This window comes from Cynocephalus volans, chromosome 4, assembly GCF_027409185.1.
Source record: "Cynocephalus volans isolate mCynVol1 chromosome 4, mCynVol1.pri, whole genome shotgun sequence".
NCBI classification, from domain to species: domain Eukaryota; kingdom Metazoa; phylum Chordata; class Mammalia; order Dermoptera; family Cynocephalidae; genus Cynocephalus; species Cynocephalus volans.
This window is the reverse complement of record NC_084463.1, coordinates 118,331,541-118,350,634: the sequence shown is the minus strand read 5'-3', so window position 1 is coordinate 118,350,634 and position 19,094 is coordinate 118,331,541. Positions and strand designations below refer to the sequence as shown.

General features: G+C 37.6%; 1 protein-coding gene across 7 annotated transcripts in view; it reads left to right on the top strand.

Moving 5' to 3' along the window:
* The window catches only part of HPS5 (HPS5 biogenesis of lysosomal organelles complex 2 subunit 2), a 40,827-nt gene that overhangs the window by 4,039 nt on the left and 17,694 nt on the right, over nucleotides 1-19,094 (top strand). For all 7 annotated transcript variants that reach the window (XM_063093172.1, XM_063093177.1, XM_063093173.1 and 4 more), the window contains exons 2-10: nucleotides 149-316; nucleotides 1,935-2,045; nucleotides 2,180-2,244; nucleotides 2,695-2,887; nucleotides 4,067-4,200; nucleotides 12,506-12,718; nucleotides 13,025-13,096; nucleotides 17,021-17,109; nucleotides 18,364-18,542. In XM_063093172.1, coding sequence (XP_062949242.1) covers nucleotides 209-316; nucleotides 1,935-2,045; nucleotides 2,180-2,244; nucleotides 2,695-2,887; nucleotides 4,067-4,200; nucleotides 12,506-12,718; nucleotides 13,025-13,096; nucleotides 17,021-17,109; nucleotides 18,364-18,542 — 1,164 coding nt within the window. In that variant the 5' untranslated portion in view covers nucleotides 149-208. The remainder of the gene's footprint in view (nucleotides 1-148; nucleotides 317-1,934; nucleotides 2,046-2,179; nucleotides 2,245-2,694; nucleotides 2,888-4,066; nucleotides 4,201-12,505; nucleotides 12,719-13,024; nucleotides 13,097-17,020; nucleotides 17,110-18,363; nucleotides 18,543-19,094) is intronic.

Genomic DNA, 19,094 nt, shown 5'->3' with positions numbered 1-19,094 from the left:
TGCCTATATGAGTTTTCTTTCCACTTAGATGTTAAGTACCTCCAGAACTGGGATTGTCCGCCCTTTCTCATGTTTCCCTGTGTTCCCCACATATTTATTAAATGCATGGTGGATGAATGTTGAGCTTCTTAAAATTATATTTTTGCAGGTTTTATTCAGGTGAGGAATACTGTGCCTATCACTCAACAAGTTTCACCCTTCTGTCTAAATGACTTTTGTGCCAGTAATACCAGAGTCCTACAGCCATGTTCTCGCAGAGTTTGAGTCTCTGGATCCATTACTCTCAGCCCTACGGCTGGACTCCAGTCGTCTAAAGGTAAATTTCTTGATCCTTGAATTAGTTTCATTTTCATGTTCTTATTTTTATGTTCATTCAGTTATATGTGCTCCTGCATTCTTGTTCCTTATGTTTTGTGTAATCATGAGTGTCCTTACCTGTCCTAGTCATACCTTATGTAGAAGTAGCATGTTCATAACTCTTTCTTGATTCATTTTTTGTGCTATATTTTTAATTATTCTTTCCCACTCCTGGAAAACATGATACTGATTACTTAATTTTTCCCACCTCAGTAATCTTGCTGTCTTCTCTCACAAAGTAATGTATTTGATTGACAATAAGATAGTATAAATGAGTATACCCCATTACCTTTTGAGTAATATGAACCATTGCAGTTGTACTAAGCTCATTCCAAAACAGGAAGTTTGATGTATCCCCTGTTTTAGGGAGCAAAGCAAAAGTTAGTTAGCTCTGTGGGAAGATGTACATGCTTCCTTCAAACCCTGAGTTCTTTTGATTAAACCCAGGAGTAACATTATAACTAATTCCAAAATAATTTCATTCTAATGCTTGCTGCTGCCCCAAAACATCGGGCTAGCCTCTGAGAAAAGGGAGAGTAAGAAGTGATAGGCAAAGTAATTATGAGGGTCAATATCAATTAGAATTTTTTTTTCAGTTGCAAGTTACAGAATATATTACTTATAGTGGTTTAAGCAATAAAAATGTCTATAATCTCATTGGAGATTAGTGTTTCTGGGTTTAGTGCAGTGGCCCAATGATGTCACTGAGGACACAGGCTTTCCATTTTTCCTGTTCTAACATCATCCATATGTTGGCTTTTAGTCACATTTGTAGTATTAGTGTCCTGGCTCTTGTCTTACTGTTCCCATTAGTATCTCAAGCTAGAAAGAGGGGGCCAGGGGCAAAGACTTTCTTCTCTTCAGACTCTGCCTTTTTTTTCAGAGAAGGTAAAGCTTTCCAAGAAGCTCCCAGCAGGCTTAGTCTCATTAGCTGGAATAGAGTCACAAGACCACCCCTGGCAGCAAGGGAAACTGAGAAAGTGAATATTTAAGTTTTGCAGCTTCTATGAAGAAAGCAACAAGGTTGAAGAGTGTTGGGAATGTCTCTTAGTCAGCCAACCAATAACTTTTGTCATAGGGTACTGGCCACAGCATGGTTACTGCTTTCTCTGGTAGATAATGAGAGAAATCAGCAGGCTGAGGGTGTGGGGAGACATGACAGTACAGTGACCTGCATCTGTGCCCTCTGAAGTCTCACTTGCTGTAAGAGCTGTGGGTGTTTTGTGATGATTATGTAGACTAGAAATTATCTAAATGTGGTCAGCATTGGAATGACCTAGCCAAGCTACATAAAATACGAATGGTCTTATAACCAGCTTTTGCCAAGGGAATATTACTCATTTATACAATTGAGCCTATTCCCCCTTTTTGAGATTCAATTAAAAGTTTAAAAACAAAATATTCTTTCTTCAGTATTTTTCACTATTCTAGAATTAGAGAGTAAGTGCCATTATATTGTGTCCATCTGGGCAGGGGGTGGAATCTGCTACATAAATCTTCAGTATTTGTTTCCAGTGGATAATCTGTTTGGTTAAGTGGCTGTAATTATCTCATGCTGTTTCTTCACATGTTTTTAGTGCACGAGCATAGCTGTGTCTCGGAAATGGTTGGCTTTGGGCAGTTCAGGAGGAGGACTCAATCTCATTCAGAAAGAAGGCTGGAAGCACAGGCTTTTTCTTTCACACAGGGTAAGATTAAGGGCAGCCCTGTCATGTACTATTTGGAGTATCTTTCATAAATGTGCATTTCTCCAATATTAATAATAATTTGGAATAAAAGAAGAATGTAACACTTGAAATTTAAATTTCCCTTTATGCTCTAGGAAGGTGCAATTTCTCAGGTCGCCTGTTGTTTACATGATGATGATTATGTTGCTGTAGCTACCAGGTGAGAAACTGTTTAAAAACTATCTGACCTTTTCTAAATACATCTTGAATTGACAGGTATGTTTGTTAGGATGACCAACCGTCTGGTTTGCCTAGGACTGTGCCGGTTTTAGCACTGAAACTCCTGTGTTTGGGAAACCTCTCAGTACCCAGCAAACCAGGATAGACCATTGGTCACCCTAGTGTTTGTGGAAAATGCTGATTTGAGGCCACAACATTTCAAAGGCCTTAAAAGAGAAAGGGAACAGAGATAATTTTAGAACATTTAAGTTCTTCTATTATTACTGGTTTGGTGACTAAAGCAAAGAAATTAATACCTTGACTTTTTACTTCCTCTTTTCTGAAGAACAAAAGTTTGCATATATATTTGATATAGTTGTTACTGTGATGCAATTAAATTGTTCCTTTTTCACCATTGCCAAAAATTTGCTTCTGTGACTAATTCTTGCAGTCAAGGTCTTGTAATTGTTTGGGAATTAAATCAAGAGCGTCGTGGGAAACCAGAACGAATTTATGTGTCTTCAGAACACAAAGGCCGAAAAGTTACAGCTCTCTGTTGGGATACAGCTATTCTTAGAGTTTTTGTAGGTGATCATGTAGGGAAAGTTTCTGCCATCAAACTCAACACTTCTAAACAAGCAAAGGTGAGAACCACCCCAGTTCTTTGTGTGCGTGTTGAGATTTAAGATGTTGTCTTACAGAACTTTCAATTAAAGGATGCAATTTTATCTACTGTATTTCTTGGGGGACTGATAAGGAGCCCAGACTTGGAGATTTTGAGGAGGCTTGTTTGTATGTAGTACATATGGTAGCCTGTTTTAGCTTGATACTGTTGCAGAAGGCTTCTGTGAGCTAACTTAAATAATTTGCATATTGTATATTGTAGTACTCCCTAATTCACCTACATGGCTCATTTGAACAAAGTATTCTTTAATACTTGACTATTAAGAAAGAAAAGATGTTTATTTACTAGTTGTATGAATAAAATGATAAACTTACAGACGGCGCCAGTTTCCCAAGCTCCTGTTCTTCCCTTGGTCTCAGTGTAGGAGAAACTCCCAGGTCTAGGAACATTTTCTGTCAGGATAGATGTAACTTATAGTGAGTGGAATCTTAAAGGCACCTCCTGGCTTGTGCTCTGCTCTGCAGTTACCCAGGCTTCCTGCCACATTTATTGCTGGAATAGAAGTGTTGAGACTTAGATTACTCTAACAGAATGCTCCAGGTTGGGCCGACCCCGTGGCGCACTCGGGAGAGTGCGGCGCTGGGAGTGTGGCGGTGCTCCCGCTGCGGGTTCGGATCCTATATAGGGATGGCCAGGTGCGGGCGACACCACACCAAGGGTTGCGATCCCCTTACCGGTCACAAAAAAAAAGAATGCTCCAGGTTATTTCTGTGTAGGATCCTGCTGGAATAGAAGAGATCTAACTGCTGTTGGCTGAATTACTTTATTTTCATAAATACACCAGTACATTCTTCTGGTTTGGCCATCATGACCCAAAAGTGATCATTTGATTTCTTATATATTTTTGATCCAAAGTACAATTGAAACCCTGCACATAGTATAAACTTGCTTCATTTTCTTAGGTCTAACTTCTAGGATTAGATAATCACTAACAGAGCCTTAAAAATTCTCTTCAGCAGTTATGTATCAAATTATTTCACAAAACTTTTAAATGAGTGAAATTTTGATATCCTTACAGGCAAATTTTTAAAATTTTATTTTGCTATCCAAGTTATTTTCATTTAAAAGGTAAAGAGGAGGAGATTATGTATATGTGTTACAATGAAATAAACTTATTTCCTTCTCATGTTCCTTTTAGGCAACTGCTGCCTTTGTGATGTTTCCTGTTCAAACAATAACAACAGTTGACTCCTGTATTGTCCAGTTAGATTATATGGATGGAAGACTACTTATATCTTCACTTACTCGATCTTTCTTGTGTGACACTGAAAGGTATACTGACCAACCATGAGTTATCAGAAATATAAAATTTTAGAAGTGGAAGGGACTTAGAAGTCATCTAGCCATAACTGCTTAATTAATTATGCAGATATTAATAAGGAACCAGTTGTACGCAAGCTGATGTTAGAGAGTAGAGAGCAGGTAAAGGAGACTTAGACAGTCCAGTGGGTGATTAAGACAAGTGTTCAATGAATCCTACCATGAAACATGATCTAAGTGCTATGAGAGAAGGCCAAAGGCCTGTTTCAGTATGGGGAATCAGGGCGGCTTTCTTGACTGAGTTTTGTTGTTGTTTTTAAAATTTGTTTTGGTTTTTTTTTTCATGTCGTTTAATTTTAACATTTATTTGTACATATTTGTGGGGTACAGTGTGTTTTTTTAATACATGCATGTACTGTACATTGATTCACTTAGGGTAGGTAGCATAGCTTTGTATCCATTAATCCACCACTAGGGTAAATTTGGATGAACAATAGGTAAGAGCTTTGTGAAGCTAATGAATATTTCACCAACATCTCAGGGGTGGAGTCAGAGGTACAACAAATGGCTAAGGAATGTATTAAAGGTAGCTGTGAAATAGCAGAAGAGAATAGAAAATAGCTTGATATGAATGTTATATATCACTGTGTCATTCTCACTGCAGGGAAATTTTCACTGCCCATTTTTTCTCCTACAGTGCATGGCTGACTACCATATTCCTTAAGACCATCCCCTCTTTTAAAAATTTATTTTGGAGAATTTTGAGCATACACAAAAGAAGAGAAAATTGTATAATGAACCCCCATGCACCAATCTCACAGGGGTGTAGATAGAATTGGATGAAAGTAACATAGAACCTGCTGCCAATGTAACATGTTTTAGAAATGCTCACTTTCTGTTAGCTAAAATTCAATTTTATGGGACATGGATAGGACAATAATTTAAAAATTCATTTATGTTAAACGATTTTTTTTGTTTCAACCTGTTTCTTCCCAGCCAACAATTTTTTTTTTTTTTAAAAACCAAGAGTCCTACTGACTAAATGACATAATAGATATGAATTTGCTTCTCCTGCCAGCCACTGTCTACTTTCTGTCAGTAACGGTTAATGAACGAGGTAGATCTCAGAAGGGAATAGAACAAACAGAAACAAAGAATTATGATATAGTGGAAAGAACATTACATAATGGAGCCAAATATGATTTCAAGTCCTGGTTCTATCCACTATTTATTTATATTTATTTATTTATTTATATTTATTTTATTTCTTAATTTTATTTTGTCAATGTACAATGTGGTTGATTATTGTGGCCCATTACCAAAACCTCCCTCCCTCCTCCCTCTTTCCACTCCCTCCCAACAACCTCCTTTCTGCTCGCTTGTCGTATCAACTTCAAGGAATGTGATTGTTGTGTCTTCTTCCCTCCCCCCCGACCCAGGTTATTTGTGTATTTATTTATTTATTTTTAGCTCCCACAAATAAGTGAGAACATGTGATATTTCTCCTTCTGTTCCTGACTTGTTTCACTTAATATAATTCTCTCTAGGTCCATCCATGTCATTGCAAATAGCAGTATTTCATTCTTTTTTTATAGCAGAGTCGTATTCCATTGTGTAGATATACCACATTTTCCATATCCACTCATCTAATGATGGACATTTGGGCTGGTTCCAATTCTTAGCTATTGTAAAGAGTGCTGCAATGAACATTGGGGAACAGGTATACCTTCGACATATTCCCAACAGTGGGATAACTGGGTCATATGGTAGATCTATCTGCAATTGTTTGAGGAACCTCCATACCATTTTCCATAGAGGCTGCACCATTTTGCAGTCCCACCAACAATGTATGAGAGTTCCTTTTTCTCTGCAACCTCGCCAGCATTTATCATTCACAGTCTTTTGGCTATTAGCCGTCTTAACTGGGGTGAGATGGTATCTCAGTGTGGTTTTGGTTTGCATTTCCCAATTCATTTGTGGTGTTGAGCATTTTTTCATGTGTCTGTTGGCCATTCATATATCTTCCTTAGAGAAATGCCTATTTAGCTCTTTTGCCCATTTTTTAATTGGGTTACTTTTTTTGTTGTTGTAAAGTTGTTTGAGTTCCTTGTATATTCTGGATAATAATCCTTTGTCAGATGAATATTTTGCAAATATTTTCTCCCACTGTGTTGGTTGTCTTTTAACTCTGTTGTTTCTTTTGCTGTGCAGAAGCTTTTTCGTTTGACATAATCTCATTTGTTTATTTTTCCTTTGGTTGCCCGTGCCTTTGGAGTCGTATTCATGAAGTCTGTGCCCAGTCCTACTTCCTGAGGTGTTTCTCCTATGTTTTCTTTAAGAAGTTTTATTGTTTCAGGGTATATATTTAATTCTTTAATCTATTTTTAGTTGACTTTAGTATATGGTGAGAGATATGGGTCTAGTTTTATTCTCCAGCATATTGATATCCAGTTCTCCCAGCACCATTTGCTAAAGAGGCAGTCTCTTCCCCAGTGTATAGGCTGGGTGCCTTTGTCAAAGATCAGAAGGCTGTAGGTGTGTGGGTTGATTTCTGGATTCTCTGTTCTATTCCATTGATCAGTGTTTCTGTTTTTGTGCCAGTACCATGCTGTTTTGGTTATTATAGCTTTGTAGTATAGTATAAAGCCAGGTAGTGTTATGCCTCCAGCTTCATTTTTTTTGCTCAGAATTGCTTTGGCTATGCATGGTCTTTTGTTATTCCATATAAATGTCTGGATGGTTTTTTCCATTTCTGAGAAAAATGTCATTGGAATTTTGATTGGGATTGCATGGAATTTGTAGATCACTTTGGGTAGTATGGACATTTTCACAATGTTGATTCTTCCAATCCAAGAGCATGGGATATCTTTCCACCTTCTTGTGTCCTCTTTAATTTCTCTCAGCAGTGGTTTGTAGTTCTCTTCATAGAGATTTTTCACATCCTTGGTTAACTCTATTCCTAAGTATTTTATTTTTTTGGTGGCTAATGCAAATGGGCAAGATTTCTTGATTTCTCTTTCTGCATGTTCATTCTTGGAGAATAGAAATGCTACTGATTTTTGTGTGTTGATTTTGTATCCTGCTATTTTGCTGAAATCATTTATCAACTCCAAGAGTGTTTTTGTAGAGGCTTTAGGCTGTTTGATATATAGGATCATGTCATCTGCAAACAGGGACAGTTTGACTTCATCTTTTCCAATCTGGATGCTCTTTATTTCCTTCTCTTCTCTGATTGCTCAGGCTAGTACTTCCAACACTTTGTTGAATAGGAGTGGTGAGAGTGGGCATCCTTGTCTAGTTCCTGTTCTTAAAGGAAAAGCTTTCAGCTTTTCCCCATTCAAGATGATATTGGCAGTGGGCTTATCATATATGGCTTTAATTCTGTTGAGATACTTTCCATCTATACCTAACTTATAGAGAGTCTTTGTCATGAATGAATGTTGAATTTTATCAAATGCTTTTTCAGCATCTACAGAGATGATCATAGGGTCCTTGTGTTTGATTTTATCGATATGGTGTATCACATTTATTGATTTGTGTATGTTGAACCAACCTTGCATCCCTGGGATGCATCCCACTTGATTGTGGTGTATAATTTTGCATATGTGTAGCTGTATTCTGTTTGCTAGTATTTTATTGAGGATTTTGCATCTATATTCATCAAGATATCGGTCTGTAGTTTTCTTTTATAGTTGTATCTTTAACTGGTTTTTGTATCAGGGTGATGTTTGCTTCATAGAATGAGTTTGGGAGAATTGCCTCTGTTTCAGTCCTTTGGAATAGTTTGTAGAGAACAGGTGTCAATTCTTCTTTCAATGTTTGTTAGAATTCTGCTGTGAATCCATCTGGTCCTGGGCTTTTCTTTGTTGGGAGCCTTCTGATAACAGCTTCAATCTCTTTTATTGTTATTGGTCTGTTCAGATTTTCTTCTTGGCTCAGTTTTGGTAGCTTGTGTGTGTCCAGAAATTTATCCATTTCTTCCAGATTTTCAAATTTGTTGGCATATAGTTGTTTATAGTAGTCTCGAATGATTCCTTGTATTTCAGATGTATCAGTTTTAATGTCCCCTTTTTCATTTCTAATTTTTGTTATTTGGGTCTTCTCTCTTCTTTCTTTAGTTAGCCATGTTAATGGTTTGTCAATTTTATTTATCTTTTCAAAAAACCAACTTTCTGCTTCATTGATCTCTTGTATTGTTTTTTGGGTTTCAATTTCATTAAGTTCTGCTCTGATCTTAATGCTTTTTTTCTGTCTGCTAACTTTGGGTTTGGGTTGTTCTTGTTTTTCTAGTTCTTTAAGGTGAAGTATTAGGTTGTTTACTTGCCATCTTTCCCTTCTCCTGAAGTAAGCATTTAATGCGATAAATTTTCCCCTTAGTACTGCTTTTGCAGTATCCCACAGGTTTTGGTATGATGTATCATTGTTTTCATTAGTTTCAAAAAAATTTTTGATTTCCTGTTTGATTTCTTCTTGGACCCATATGTCTTTAAGTAGAATGCTGTTTAATTTCCATGGGTTTATATAGTTTCCAGAATTTCGTTTGTTATTGATGTCTAATTTTAATCCATTGTGGTCTGAAAAAATACATGGGCTAATACAAATTTTCTTGAACTTGTTGAGACTTGATTTGTGACTTAACATATGATCTATCCTGGAGAATGATCCATGTGCTGATGAGAGGAGTGCATATTCTGAGGTTGTTGGATGGAATGTTCTGTAGATATCTGCCACGTCTAATTGGTCTAGAGTGTTGTTTAGATCTTGTGTTTCTTGGCTGATTCTTTGCCTAGATGATCTGTCTAATATTGATAGTGGGGTGTTCAGGTCCCCTGCTATTATGGTATTTATGTCTACTTCCTTCTTTAGGTCTAATAGAGTTTGCTTTATAAATCTGGCTGCTCTGACATTGGGTGCATGTATATTTATGATTGTTACGTCTTCTTCATGGATCAATCCTTTTATCATTATGTAGTGGCCCTCATTATCTCTTTTTATGGTTTTAGTTTAAAGTCTATTTTATCAGATATAAGAATAGCTACTCCAGCTCGTTTTTCATTTCTGTTTGCATGGTAAATCTTTTTCCATCCTTTCACTCTTAGTCTATGTGAGTCTTGATGGGTGAGGTGGGTCTCTTGAAGGCAGCATATAGTTGGGTCCTCCTTTTTAATACAGTCAGCCAGTCTGTGTCTTTTGATTGGGGAATTTAATCCTTTTACATTAAGTGTTGTTACTGAAAAGTGTTTTTACTCCTAGCATTTTATTGATTTTTGTTTGGATGTCTTAAGTGTCTTTTGTTCCTTTCTTTCTGATTTACTGTTTGTCTTCTGTATTTGTTGGTTTCTTAGGTTGTAGATAACTTTTTCTCTCTCTCTTCATTGTTGGCATTTTTATTTTACTAGTGGGTTTTGATTTTACTTGAGTTTTTATGGCAGTGGTATTTATTTTTCAGGTACCAAACCCAGTACTCCCTTGAGAATTTCTTGTAAGGGTTGTCGTGTAGTAGTGAACTCCCGCAGTTTTTGTTTGTCTCAGAAATATACTATTTGCCCTTCATTTCGGAAGGATAGCTTTGTGGGGTACAGTATTCTTGGCTGGCAATCTCTGTCTTGTAGTATTTTGAATATATCATCCCATTACTTTCTGGCTTTTAGGGTTTGTGATGGAAAGTCTGATATTAGTCTGATTGGGGCTCCCTTATAAGTGATTTGATGCTTCTCTCTTTCAGCTTTTAAGATTCTCTCTTTGTCTTTAAGTTTTGCCAATTTGAATATAACATGTCTTGGAGAAGACCTCTTTGGGTTGAATACGTTTGGGGATCTTTGAACTTCCTGAATCTGAAGATCTGTGTCTTTTCCTATATCTGGGAAGTTTTCTGCCACTATTTTGTTGAATATGTTTTCAATGCAATCTCCTTTTTCCTCCCCTTCTGGAATACCCGTGACTTGGATATTTCAGTGCTTATGGTTGTCTGATATCTTAGATTTTCTTCAATGTGTTTAATTCTTTTTTCTTTTTTTTTTGTCTGCCCGTGTTATTTCAAACAGCCCATCTTCAAGGTCTGAAGTTCTCTCTTCTGCTCCTGCAAGCCTGCTGGTTAAAGTCTCTGTTGTGTTTATTTCGTTGAGTGAATTCTTCAGCTTGGCAAGCTCTGCTACATTCTTTTTCAGGGCATTGATTTCCTTGTACATTTCTTCTTTCAGGTCCGGTATATTTTCCTTCATTTCATCATGTTGTCTAGCTGAGTTTTCTTGTCTCTCATTTAGTTTCCTTAGAGTTATCACTAGAACTTCCTTGTCACACATTTCAAGGGGTTCTTGCTCTATGGGATCTAGAGCTTTAGAGTTATTACCTTTTGGTGGTGTACTTTCTTGATTTTTCATATTTCTGGTATCTTTCCTTTTATGTTTAGTCATTGTGGCAGGGGATTTCACGGTCTACTGGTTCACCACTATTGTCTGGCTAGGATGCTGCTGGGGCTGCCAATTTGGCGCGGCTGCTTTAGCGTCTGCTCAGTTGCTCACTGGTGTCTCAGGTGCGTGGTCGCTGTTGGTCTTGGGCCTCTCCAGGGAGGCGCCTGTCTGGTCGGCGCACACTCGGCAGGGCTGGGGATGGAGTCAGGTGGCGGCAGTGAGGCCTGCCTGCTGGGTCACGTGCTGGCACCGACGGGCGCATGGTCTCCGAGGATCTTGGGCCTCTCCGGCTGGGTGCGTCTGGGTGCCTCTCTGATCGGCGGCGTGCACTCGGCTGGGCTGGGGATGGAGTCGGGTGGCGGCGGCGAGGTCTACCTGCTGGGTTGCGTGCTGGCACCTCAGGGCGTGTGGTCTCTGTGGATCTTGGGCCTCTCTGGCTGGGTGCCTCTCTGATCGGTGTGCACTTGGCCGCACTGGGGATGGAGTTGGGTGGTGGTGGCGAGGCCTACCTGCTGGGTCACGTGCTGGCACTGCACAGTGCCGTGCTCTCCGCAGATCTTGGGCCTCTCCGGCTCTCTGTCCACTATTTAAAGTTTACTGAGTGTCAGTTTCTGCATGCAGAATATAGAGATAGTTTTAAGGATTAACTAAGCTTCTGTATATGAAAATACTTAATTTTGTGCCTGTCACATATTGCTTGTTTGAAAATGCAGAAAGTGAAATTAATGAATATACCAAATGAGAATGAGTTGACTGCAGTTTTCATTTAGCAGGCATTTATTGTACTGCCCCAGACCCTTAGCACTGTATTGGGCTCTGAAAAGATATAAAATAAGCAAGAAATATATTTTATTTCCCAAAGAAGGAATCTAAGTAATAAAACCATAACTTCTCATATTGCTCTGTATATGTTTCAAAGCACTTTTACATCCATGTTGTTATAGTAAAACAGATGTTATATTTTATTCATAAAGCAGATAAATACAGGAATATTTATTGAATTATCCAGGGCCATATAATAAATTCATGCCAGAGAGCATATTAGATCATTGTCCAATAAAAGAAATTGAGTTTATGGAGCACTACAATGTATTGAGTTTTTTTTTGTGGGCTAGACACTGTGCTATTCCCTGGGAATTCAACTAAAGAGGAATAAGAGATGGCTTTTGTCCTGAAAAGTCATAATCTACTGTTTAAATAGACATAATTGCCATACATAATATGGCAAGTGCTATGAAAGCATAGCATAGGAAGCATGTAATTCAGCTCATGGGAGTCAAGTTTTTCACAGGAAGAATAATGGAGCTAAGTCATGAAGAATAAGAAACAGGAGTTTTTAGGAAGAGACATCCTCTTCGTTATCACTTTCCATGTTCCTGGGCAGTATGCCAAACTCTTTTATATTTGTAACTCATGTAACCCTAAGAAGACAGAATGTTCCAAGGCACAGTTTCAGAAAGACCTGGCATTTTGAGGAAAGAGTAAGGAGTTTGTTGGGTGTTTGTGGTGAGAGAGTGACTTGAAGACAGGGTTGGAGTGGTAGATTAGTAGCATCCACAGAGAAAGTGACTTGGGAAGCAGTCAGGATTCAAAGATGCATGAAATGGTTTGGTAGCACTCACTCTTTGAAAGGTGCCTTCACATTAATTCTGAGCCCCTCATTCTATGGATAATAAACTGAGTACTATCATGAAGTGGTTTGCCTCCTGTGACAGAAATAGCTAATGGCAGATCAACCAGAACCCTATTTTGGCTTTTCCATTCTATTGTTCTTTCTAGTATATTGCTAATATGAATGAGGGAGAGGACATTGTGTATGAGGTTATTACGGCCATGCTGATTTGTAGTGCCATTGTTTTTTACTTTTTTGTGACTAAACATGCTTTCTGTTCCTTTCTGGATATTAGAGAAAAGTTTTGGAAAATTGGAAACAAGGAAAGAGATGGGGAATATGGAGCTTGTTTCTTTCCTGGAAGATGTTCTGGGGGCCAGCAACCTCTGTTATATTGTGCTCGCCCTGGCTCCAGGATGTGGGAGGTGAACTTTGATGGTGAAGTTATAAGTACACATCAGTTCAAGAAACTCCTTTCATTGCCACCTCTCCCTGTGATTTCTCAAAGGTAATGATTTACATGGCTGGTTGGGATTTGAGGAATTTATATGGAGGGGTTGGATTCAAGTCTCTGATATTCTATATGTGTTAAAGATTTTATTACGTCTTTTAAAGTAAAGCAGAATTTTTATTAAATGATCAGAGAAACTAAGAAAGTCTTCAATCAATTATATTTTCTGTGATCAGAGTGAATTGAATAAGGGCAGTTGCAGTTAGGCTTTTGAGTTTGTTTTGGAGGCAAAAATTTTCCTATTTGGGAAAAGTATAATTTTATGTTGTGATTAAATCATTAACAGATGTGTTTACTTTCTAGATCGGACCCTCAGTATGATCATACAGTTGGATCCTCCCAGTCTTTGTCTTTCCCCAAACTCTTGTATCTTAGGTAAGTTTCTCTCTTTGATCCTTAAAAAAAAAGAACACATAGCTTTTTCTCTGTGTTTCTGGTTCAGAGGCAGTTAGCTTTTTAAGGTGGTTTTTGAACTAAATTATTTTTGGAAAGTTAGGAAATGACTGTGTTAAATGAAGTGTTCTATGTGTAAGAGGAATGAAAAGATCCTAGAAATATGCTTCCCTTTCCAAACCAATTGGAGAGTTTATAATTGTCAGGGAACTTCTGACAATTAGAGCCAAGAGCTAAAGGCACTCACTTCCTCATAACCTCTCCTGCCTGGTGGCATGCTATATGAAATGAGGTCCCAGACTGAAATCTGCCACGCAGATATATGTTTACCAGCAAGAAAGGCCAAAAATAATTGTAAAACTTGTTCTTGTGAGCTTAGTGAAATTTCAGCTCTCTGCCGTTTAGGTACTCTCACAATTACCTTACCTGAAAGATCTGTTCAAGGCAGACTTAGCTATATTCTAATGTCACGGTTCAGCAAGCCTTCCAGTTGGATTAGGTGCAGAATCTACTATTAAGTGGCAGCACAGAGTGCTACTCTAAAGGTTTTTTACTGCTGGGCTTGCCAATTCTTATCCCTTGTTCTGGAGGGGTAGAAGTGCAGCTGTACGATTTCCAACCAATCTGTGTGTCTTGAACTCTACTTACTTTATCAATAAAAAAATTATTTCTTATATCCCTTAGGCTAATTAATAAGATCTCTGATACAGATTCAGAGAATGTCATTTAGAGGTTGTTACAGGGTGCATGGAGTGTGGACTCTTGATTGAGTTCTTTCAGAGGCTAATGAACCACTTAATCTTAAATGTGAGGGCTGGCCTGTGGCTCACTTGGGAGAGTGTGGTGCTGATAACACCAAGGCCATAGGTTCGCATCCCTGTATAGGGATGGTTGGTTAGCTTACTTGGGAGAGCGTGGTGCTGACAACACCAAGTCAAGGGTTAAGATCCTCTTACCGGTCATCTTTAAAAAAAAAAAAAATAATAATAATATTAAATGTGATTTTTAAAAAACAGTTGATATGTTAACTAATTGCCTCTAAGAGTAAGAATAAAAACTAATTTATGTATATGTCATGCTGCCTACACTGAAATATTTAAAAGTGAATTATAGACAGTATAACACTTTAGTAAATCCATAATTCATTCTGGAAGTTACTAGAGAAAGGCAGCTGTTTATTTGCCCACAGTTAGATAACGCATATTAAAAACTCTTCCTCCTTTAGCACTCTTCCTTTATGGCACTTACCATCGCTTATAATTACATAGTCATACAATATTTATACCTGTCTTATGCATAAACAGTAAGCTCCATGAGGGCTTTGTATCTGTTTTGTTTACTATTGTATTTTCAGTGCTTGGCCTAGTTCCTGGCACATGATAGACAATAAATATTTGTTGACTGTGATGTGACAATGTGGGGTTTGGAGAGGTTTTGAAATAGCTAGGCAACAGTGTGCTTGGTTCTCCTGGTAGAGTTATTCCTTTGAATTTAGCTATTTAAAGCTGTTACACAGTCCCTGCTGTGGCAAACAAAGCCTTTCATGATCTAGCTCTGCCTTCCCCTCAGCTTTAGCAGTAATTAATGCCACTTTGAAACCTTTGCTGACTCCTCCAACAGATTTAGATTAGATTAGACACTTGTTCCCAAATACAGTTGTCAAACGTACTCACTTCTCCATCATCGCTGCTATCTCATTATATTATGAATATTCATCCAGCATCAGATTGTCAACTCCTTTACTATGGGCACAGTGCTAGGCACAGAGAAGGCTCTCAAAAAATAGCCAATTCAACAAAGGTTTTTTTGAAAAATGTGAGTAGGTGGGCTTCTGTTTGTTCCTATTTATTTACCTTTTTTCTCCATTTGTAAACTTGTGTCCTGTGGTACCTTTACTGTCAAATCCACAAATCCCACAAAGGGGCATCCTTAGGTACTTTGTTTCCTTTTGTACAGTGAGATCATTTTCCTTTCCTTGACTTTTTAAACAATGCTGTTAGGTTTGTGTCCCAGTCTTTTTATTATCAGCGAAGGGACGGGGGATAAGGAAAGTATAAATTACAAGTATCAGTTCTTATCTAAGTTTATTTCCCCCATTTAACATAGGTTGCTATTCCTAAGGAATTTTCCAAGTTGAGTATCAAGTTCAGTATCAAAATCATGATGCTGTGTCTCTTTGCTCTGGGATCCTCTGACCTCCCTTTTTTTTGTTATCTGGCTCTGAAGGCAGCCTTTCCTATATTTGTTACTTTGGACTAGAATTCTGACCATTTCTTCCATCTTTGTGACTAAGATTACTTTCCTTTAGGGGTAGCGATCTGTTCTTTCATATTGACAAAATGTTTATTTTTTGCATGAGGACCCAATTCCTGTCAAGTATTATCCTTAGTTTTATAGCCACATAGAACCATTTTTAGTATTCCTGGGGACATACAGAAAAAAAAATAGGGTCCCTGTCCTCAAGATTATAGTTTGTTGGAGAGATATGGTTTATTTCTACAAAAATTTAACAACAATAAAAAATAAGAATTGTGACAGTTTAGTACATGATTAGGTGCCATATGAGCAGAGTTGATGAGAAAAAGGTTGAGTGCAGGAAGAGGAATAATTGTTATGGGCTGTAGGGGAAGATTTCAGAGGGGAGTAGAACTTCTCCTGATCCTTGAGAGGTGCTAGAAAAAGAATATTGTAAGTTGGGAAATGTTTTGACTAGGGGTAAGAAGAGATTACCAGTGGTATGTAAAAAATAGCAGCCTTGAGAGAATAAATAGGGTACACTCATTTATATGAGTAAATAAGTATAGAAAAAGATGAGCAGAGATAGAGTATACCAGAGGACTGGAGAGAAAAGTAGAGAACGAAGAAACTGCCGTGTCCCAGAGTATGGGGAGGGGAGAATCAGGAAGGAAGGAACAGTCAGCTCGATTGGTCTCTGCTTGGAGGTCAAGAAAATGGGAAATGATGAAGGGTTAGTGGGTTTGGCAGTTAGGAAATCTTTTCAACTTTTTGAGAATTCAGTTAAGTAGGATAATCAGGATTCCAGATAGTGGTGGGTGGGTTAGTGAGAATAAATGAGGGAGGAAGTAGATTCTATGAGGTACAGAGGAAAAACATCCAGGTTTTAGAGCCAGACCATCCTTAGTATAAATTTTGACTCTTCTGCATTTGTGCTGATGGCCTTGGGCATATTATTTCATTTCTCTGATCTTCAGTTTTCTTTTTTATAAAATAAGGATAATACATCTACCTTGATGGGCTGCTATAAAGTTAGGTAGTATAGGTAGAGCCCTTAATAAAACTCCTGGCACATACTTGACCAGGAGTTCTCAACAGTGATAGGAGGTAAGATGAGTCTTTGTTTTATTTTATTTTATTTTTTAAAGATGACCAGTAAGGGGATCTTAACCCTTGACTTCGTGTTGTCAGCACCACGCTCTCCCAAGTGAGCGAACTGGCCATCCCTATATAGGGATCTGAACCCATGGCCTTGGCATTATCAGCACCACTCTCTCCCAAGTGAGCCATGGGCCGGCCCTGAGTCTTTGTTTTAAATCATATCAAATATGGGAAGTTTAATTGCTTTAACAAACATCAGGTAAGTCATCCCTCAGCTTTTCTTTTTCCACATACCAGTCTTTTCTTTTTCTAGAAGATATTTAGTGTATTAATCTGAATTTTTCCAATTGGCATCATTTTATGTGTGTTTTTTTTTTTTTTTTTGGTTGTTGTTATAGACAGAAAGGAGGTGTTAAGACTTGATTAGCTGGATCACTGTTGTGTTTTCTTTGCACAGTCTGATTTTACTTTAATAGCTAATGTGAGGATCCAAATTCAGGGAATTATATCATAAACTTCTGTATCCTAGCAAACTTGAATTCTCTTGACTTCTTCCATTTTCTTTTGCAGTGAGCATTGTGTGCTGACTTGGACAGAAAGAGGAATTTATATTTTCATTCCTCAGAATGTTCAAGTTCTTCTTTGGAGTGAAGTCAAAGGTAATTATATTTTCTTCCTTTTATAATTTTTAATTTTATGCTTGTGAAAGGTTTGGTTCTTGTAGGAGGATTCTCTTGCAGTGTAAGAAGTTGAAAAATAGAATGGGGTAACATTTCTTTTAAAAAATGAGACGATAGATGTTTCCCAATGTAAGGTACTTCCCAAACATGCGTTTGTGAATTTGTATTCAGCTATGTGTTTTTTCATGGGTAATTTTAAATACAATTTTTATTTATTCTTAAATATTATTAACTACTGCTAAGGGACAAATGGGTTAATTTTTCCCCTCTATTTGCTCTGAATCTTTATCCCTGCTAGAAGTCTTGCTTTGACTCCCATTTTGTATCTTAGTAATCTGGGGTTCAAAAAGTCATTGTGGGAACAACAGCTATTGTACATGACTGAGAGAAATTCAATCTCTGTATTCTTTTGGTTAAAAGCAGTAGTGGGGGAAATCTAGCTTTTTTTATCACTGCTGCTCAGTAGAGAATCTATATTGATTTTTGGGGGGTCTTTTTCTACTTTGTAAAAACAACACAAAAAAGAGAAACCATTACTGGTCTGATCAACATTTATTTCTTATGGATTAAGTTCCTTAAGGATGTCCCTTGAAAACTAGTTTTTTAAGTCCTTTCAAGATGTTCTGCCGAGATAGATATTTTCTGATGAACTATTTATTGATTTACATACTGTGTAAATCCATTCATTGAGCATCAGTTTGTAGCTCTCATGAATATTGTATTTTGCCCTTTAATGTGGATTACCCTCTTTTAAAATTTTTATTCCTTTTCACAGAAAATAGCATTTTATTTATTTATTTAGAAGGCTTCATTTATTAATTTTTTAAAAATTTAATTTTAACATAGTTGATTGTACATATCTGTGGGGTACAGAGTTGAATATACCTGTGTGCAATACGTGGTGCTCAAATCAGGGTAATTAGTAAATTAAACAATATACAGTGTAATTGTTTTTTGTGGCCCTTTATCAATTTCTCCCTTACCCCCATCCCCCTCCATTTTAAACATAGGATTTTAGATCACAGAGATGTGGTTCTTTCTCCATATCTTTTATTCTTGATCTTTTTAGAATAGTGTCTAAAATATGATTTCTTCACTGAAATGCAAGTATAAAAGTAGAGATGAAATTCAGTCAAGCCAAACTCTATGTGAGAAGTGAATTTAATAGAATAATTTCAGCCCTTGCAAAAATGGAAGATGGGTATTTGGTTAACATCCTGTGTTTTCTTGTAGATATTCAGGATGTAGCTGTCTGTAAGAATGAACTGTTCTGTTTGCACGTAAATGGGAAAGTCTTACATCTTTCCCTGTTATCTGTGGAGCGCTGTGTGGAACGCCTGCTGAGGAGAGGCCTATGGAACCTGGCTGCTCGCACATGCTGTCTTTTCCAAAATTCTATCATTGGTAGCAGAGTGAGTCAGAGCTAACTTAGACGTGTGCATCATGTGTTGGTAAAACCATCCTAACTTATGGGATTGGGTTACGAAGTTGCTTGTCTTTATTAGCTCTTCGTATATGACTTATCAAATATTGCAATAAATCCCCAAAGAAAGCATGACAGATATATCTAGGGATGGGTGGAGGATAAGAAAGAGGGTACAATTTCCATTTAAAAGAAAATATCAAATTTATCCACAAATTTATCTTAATTTTAGAACTTATTTTTAACGGGAATGATTGTGTGTATGGTAACTCTTAAACACTATAATTGCTAAGATAATTCTTATTAAGTCTTTCACTAGCTTGCTAAGCCTTTTTAAAACACCTTTGAGGGCTGAGCCCGTGGCGCACTCGGGAGAGTGCGGCGCTGGAAGCGCAGCGACGCTCCCGCTGTGGGTTCGGATCCTATATAGGAATGGCCGGTGCACTCACTGGCTGAGTGCCGGTCACGAAAAAGACAAAAAAAAAAAAAAAACCTTTGAAATTTTATGTTCTGTGTTAGATGTCTTTCAGTATATTGGCCA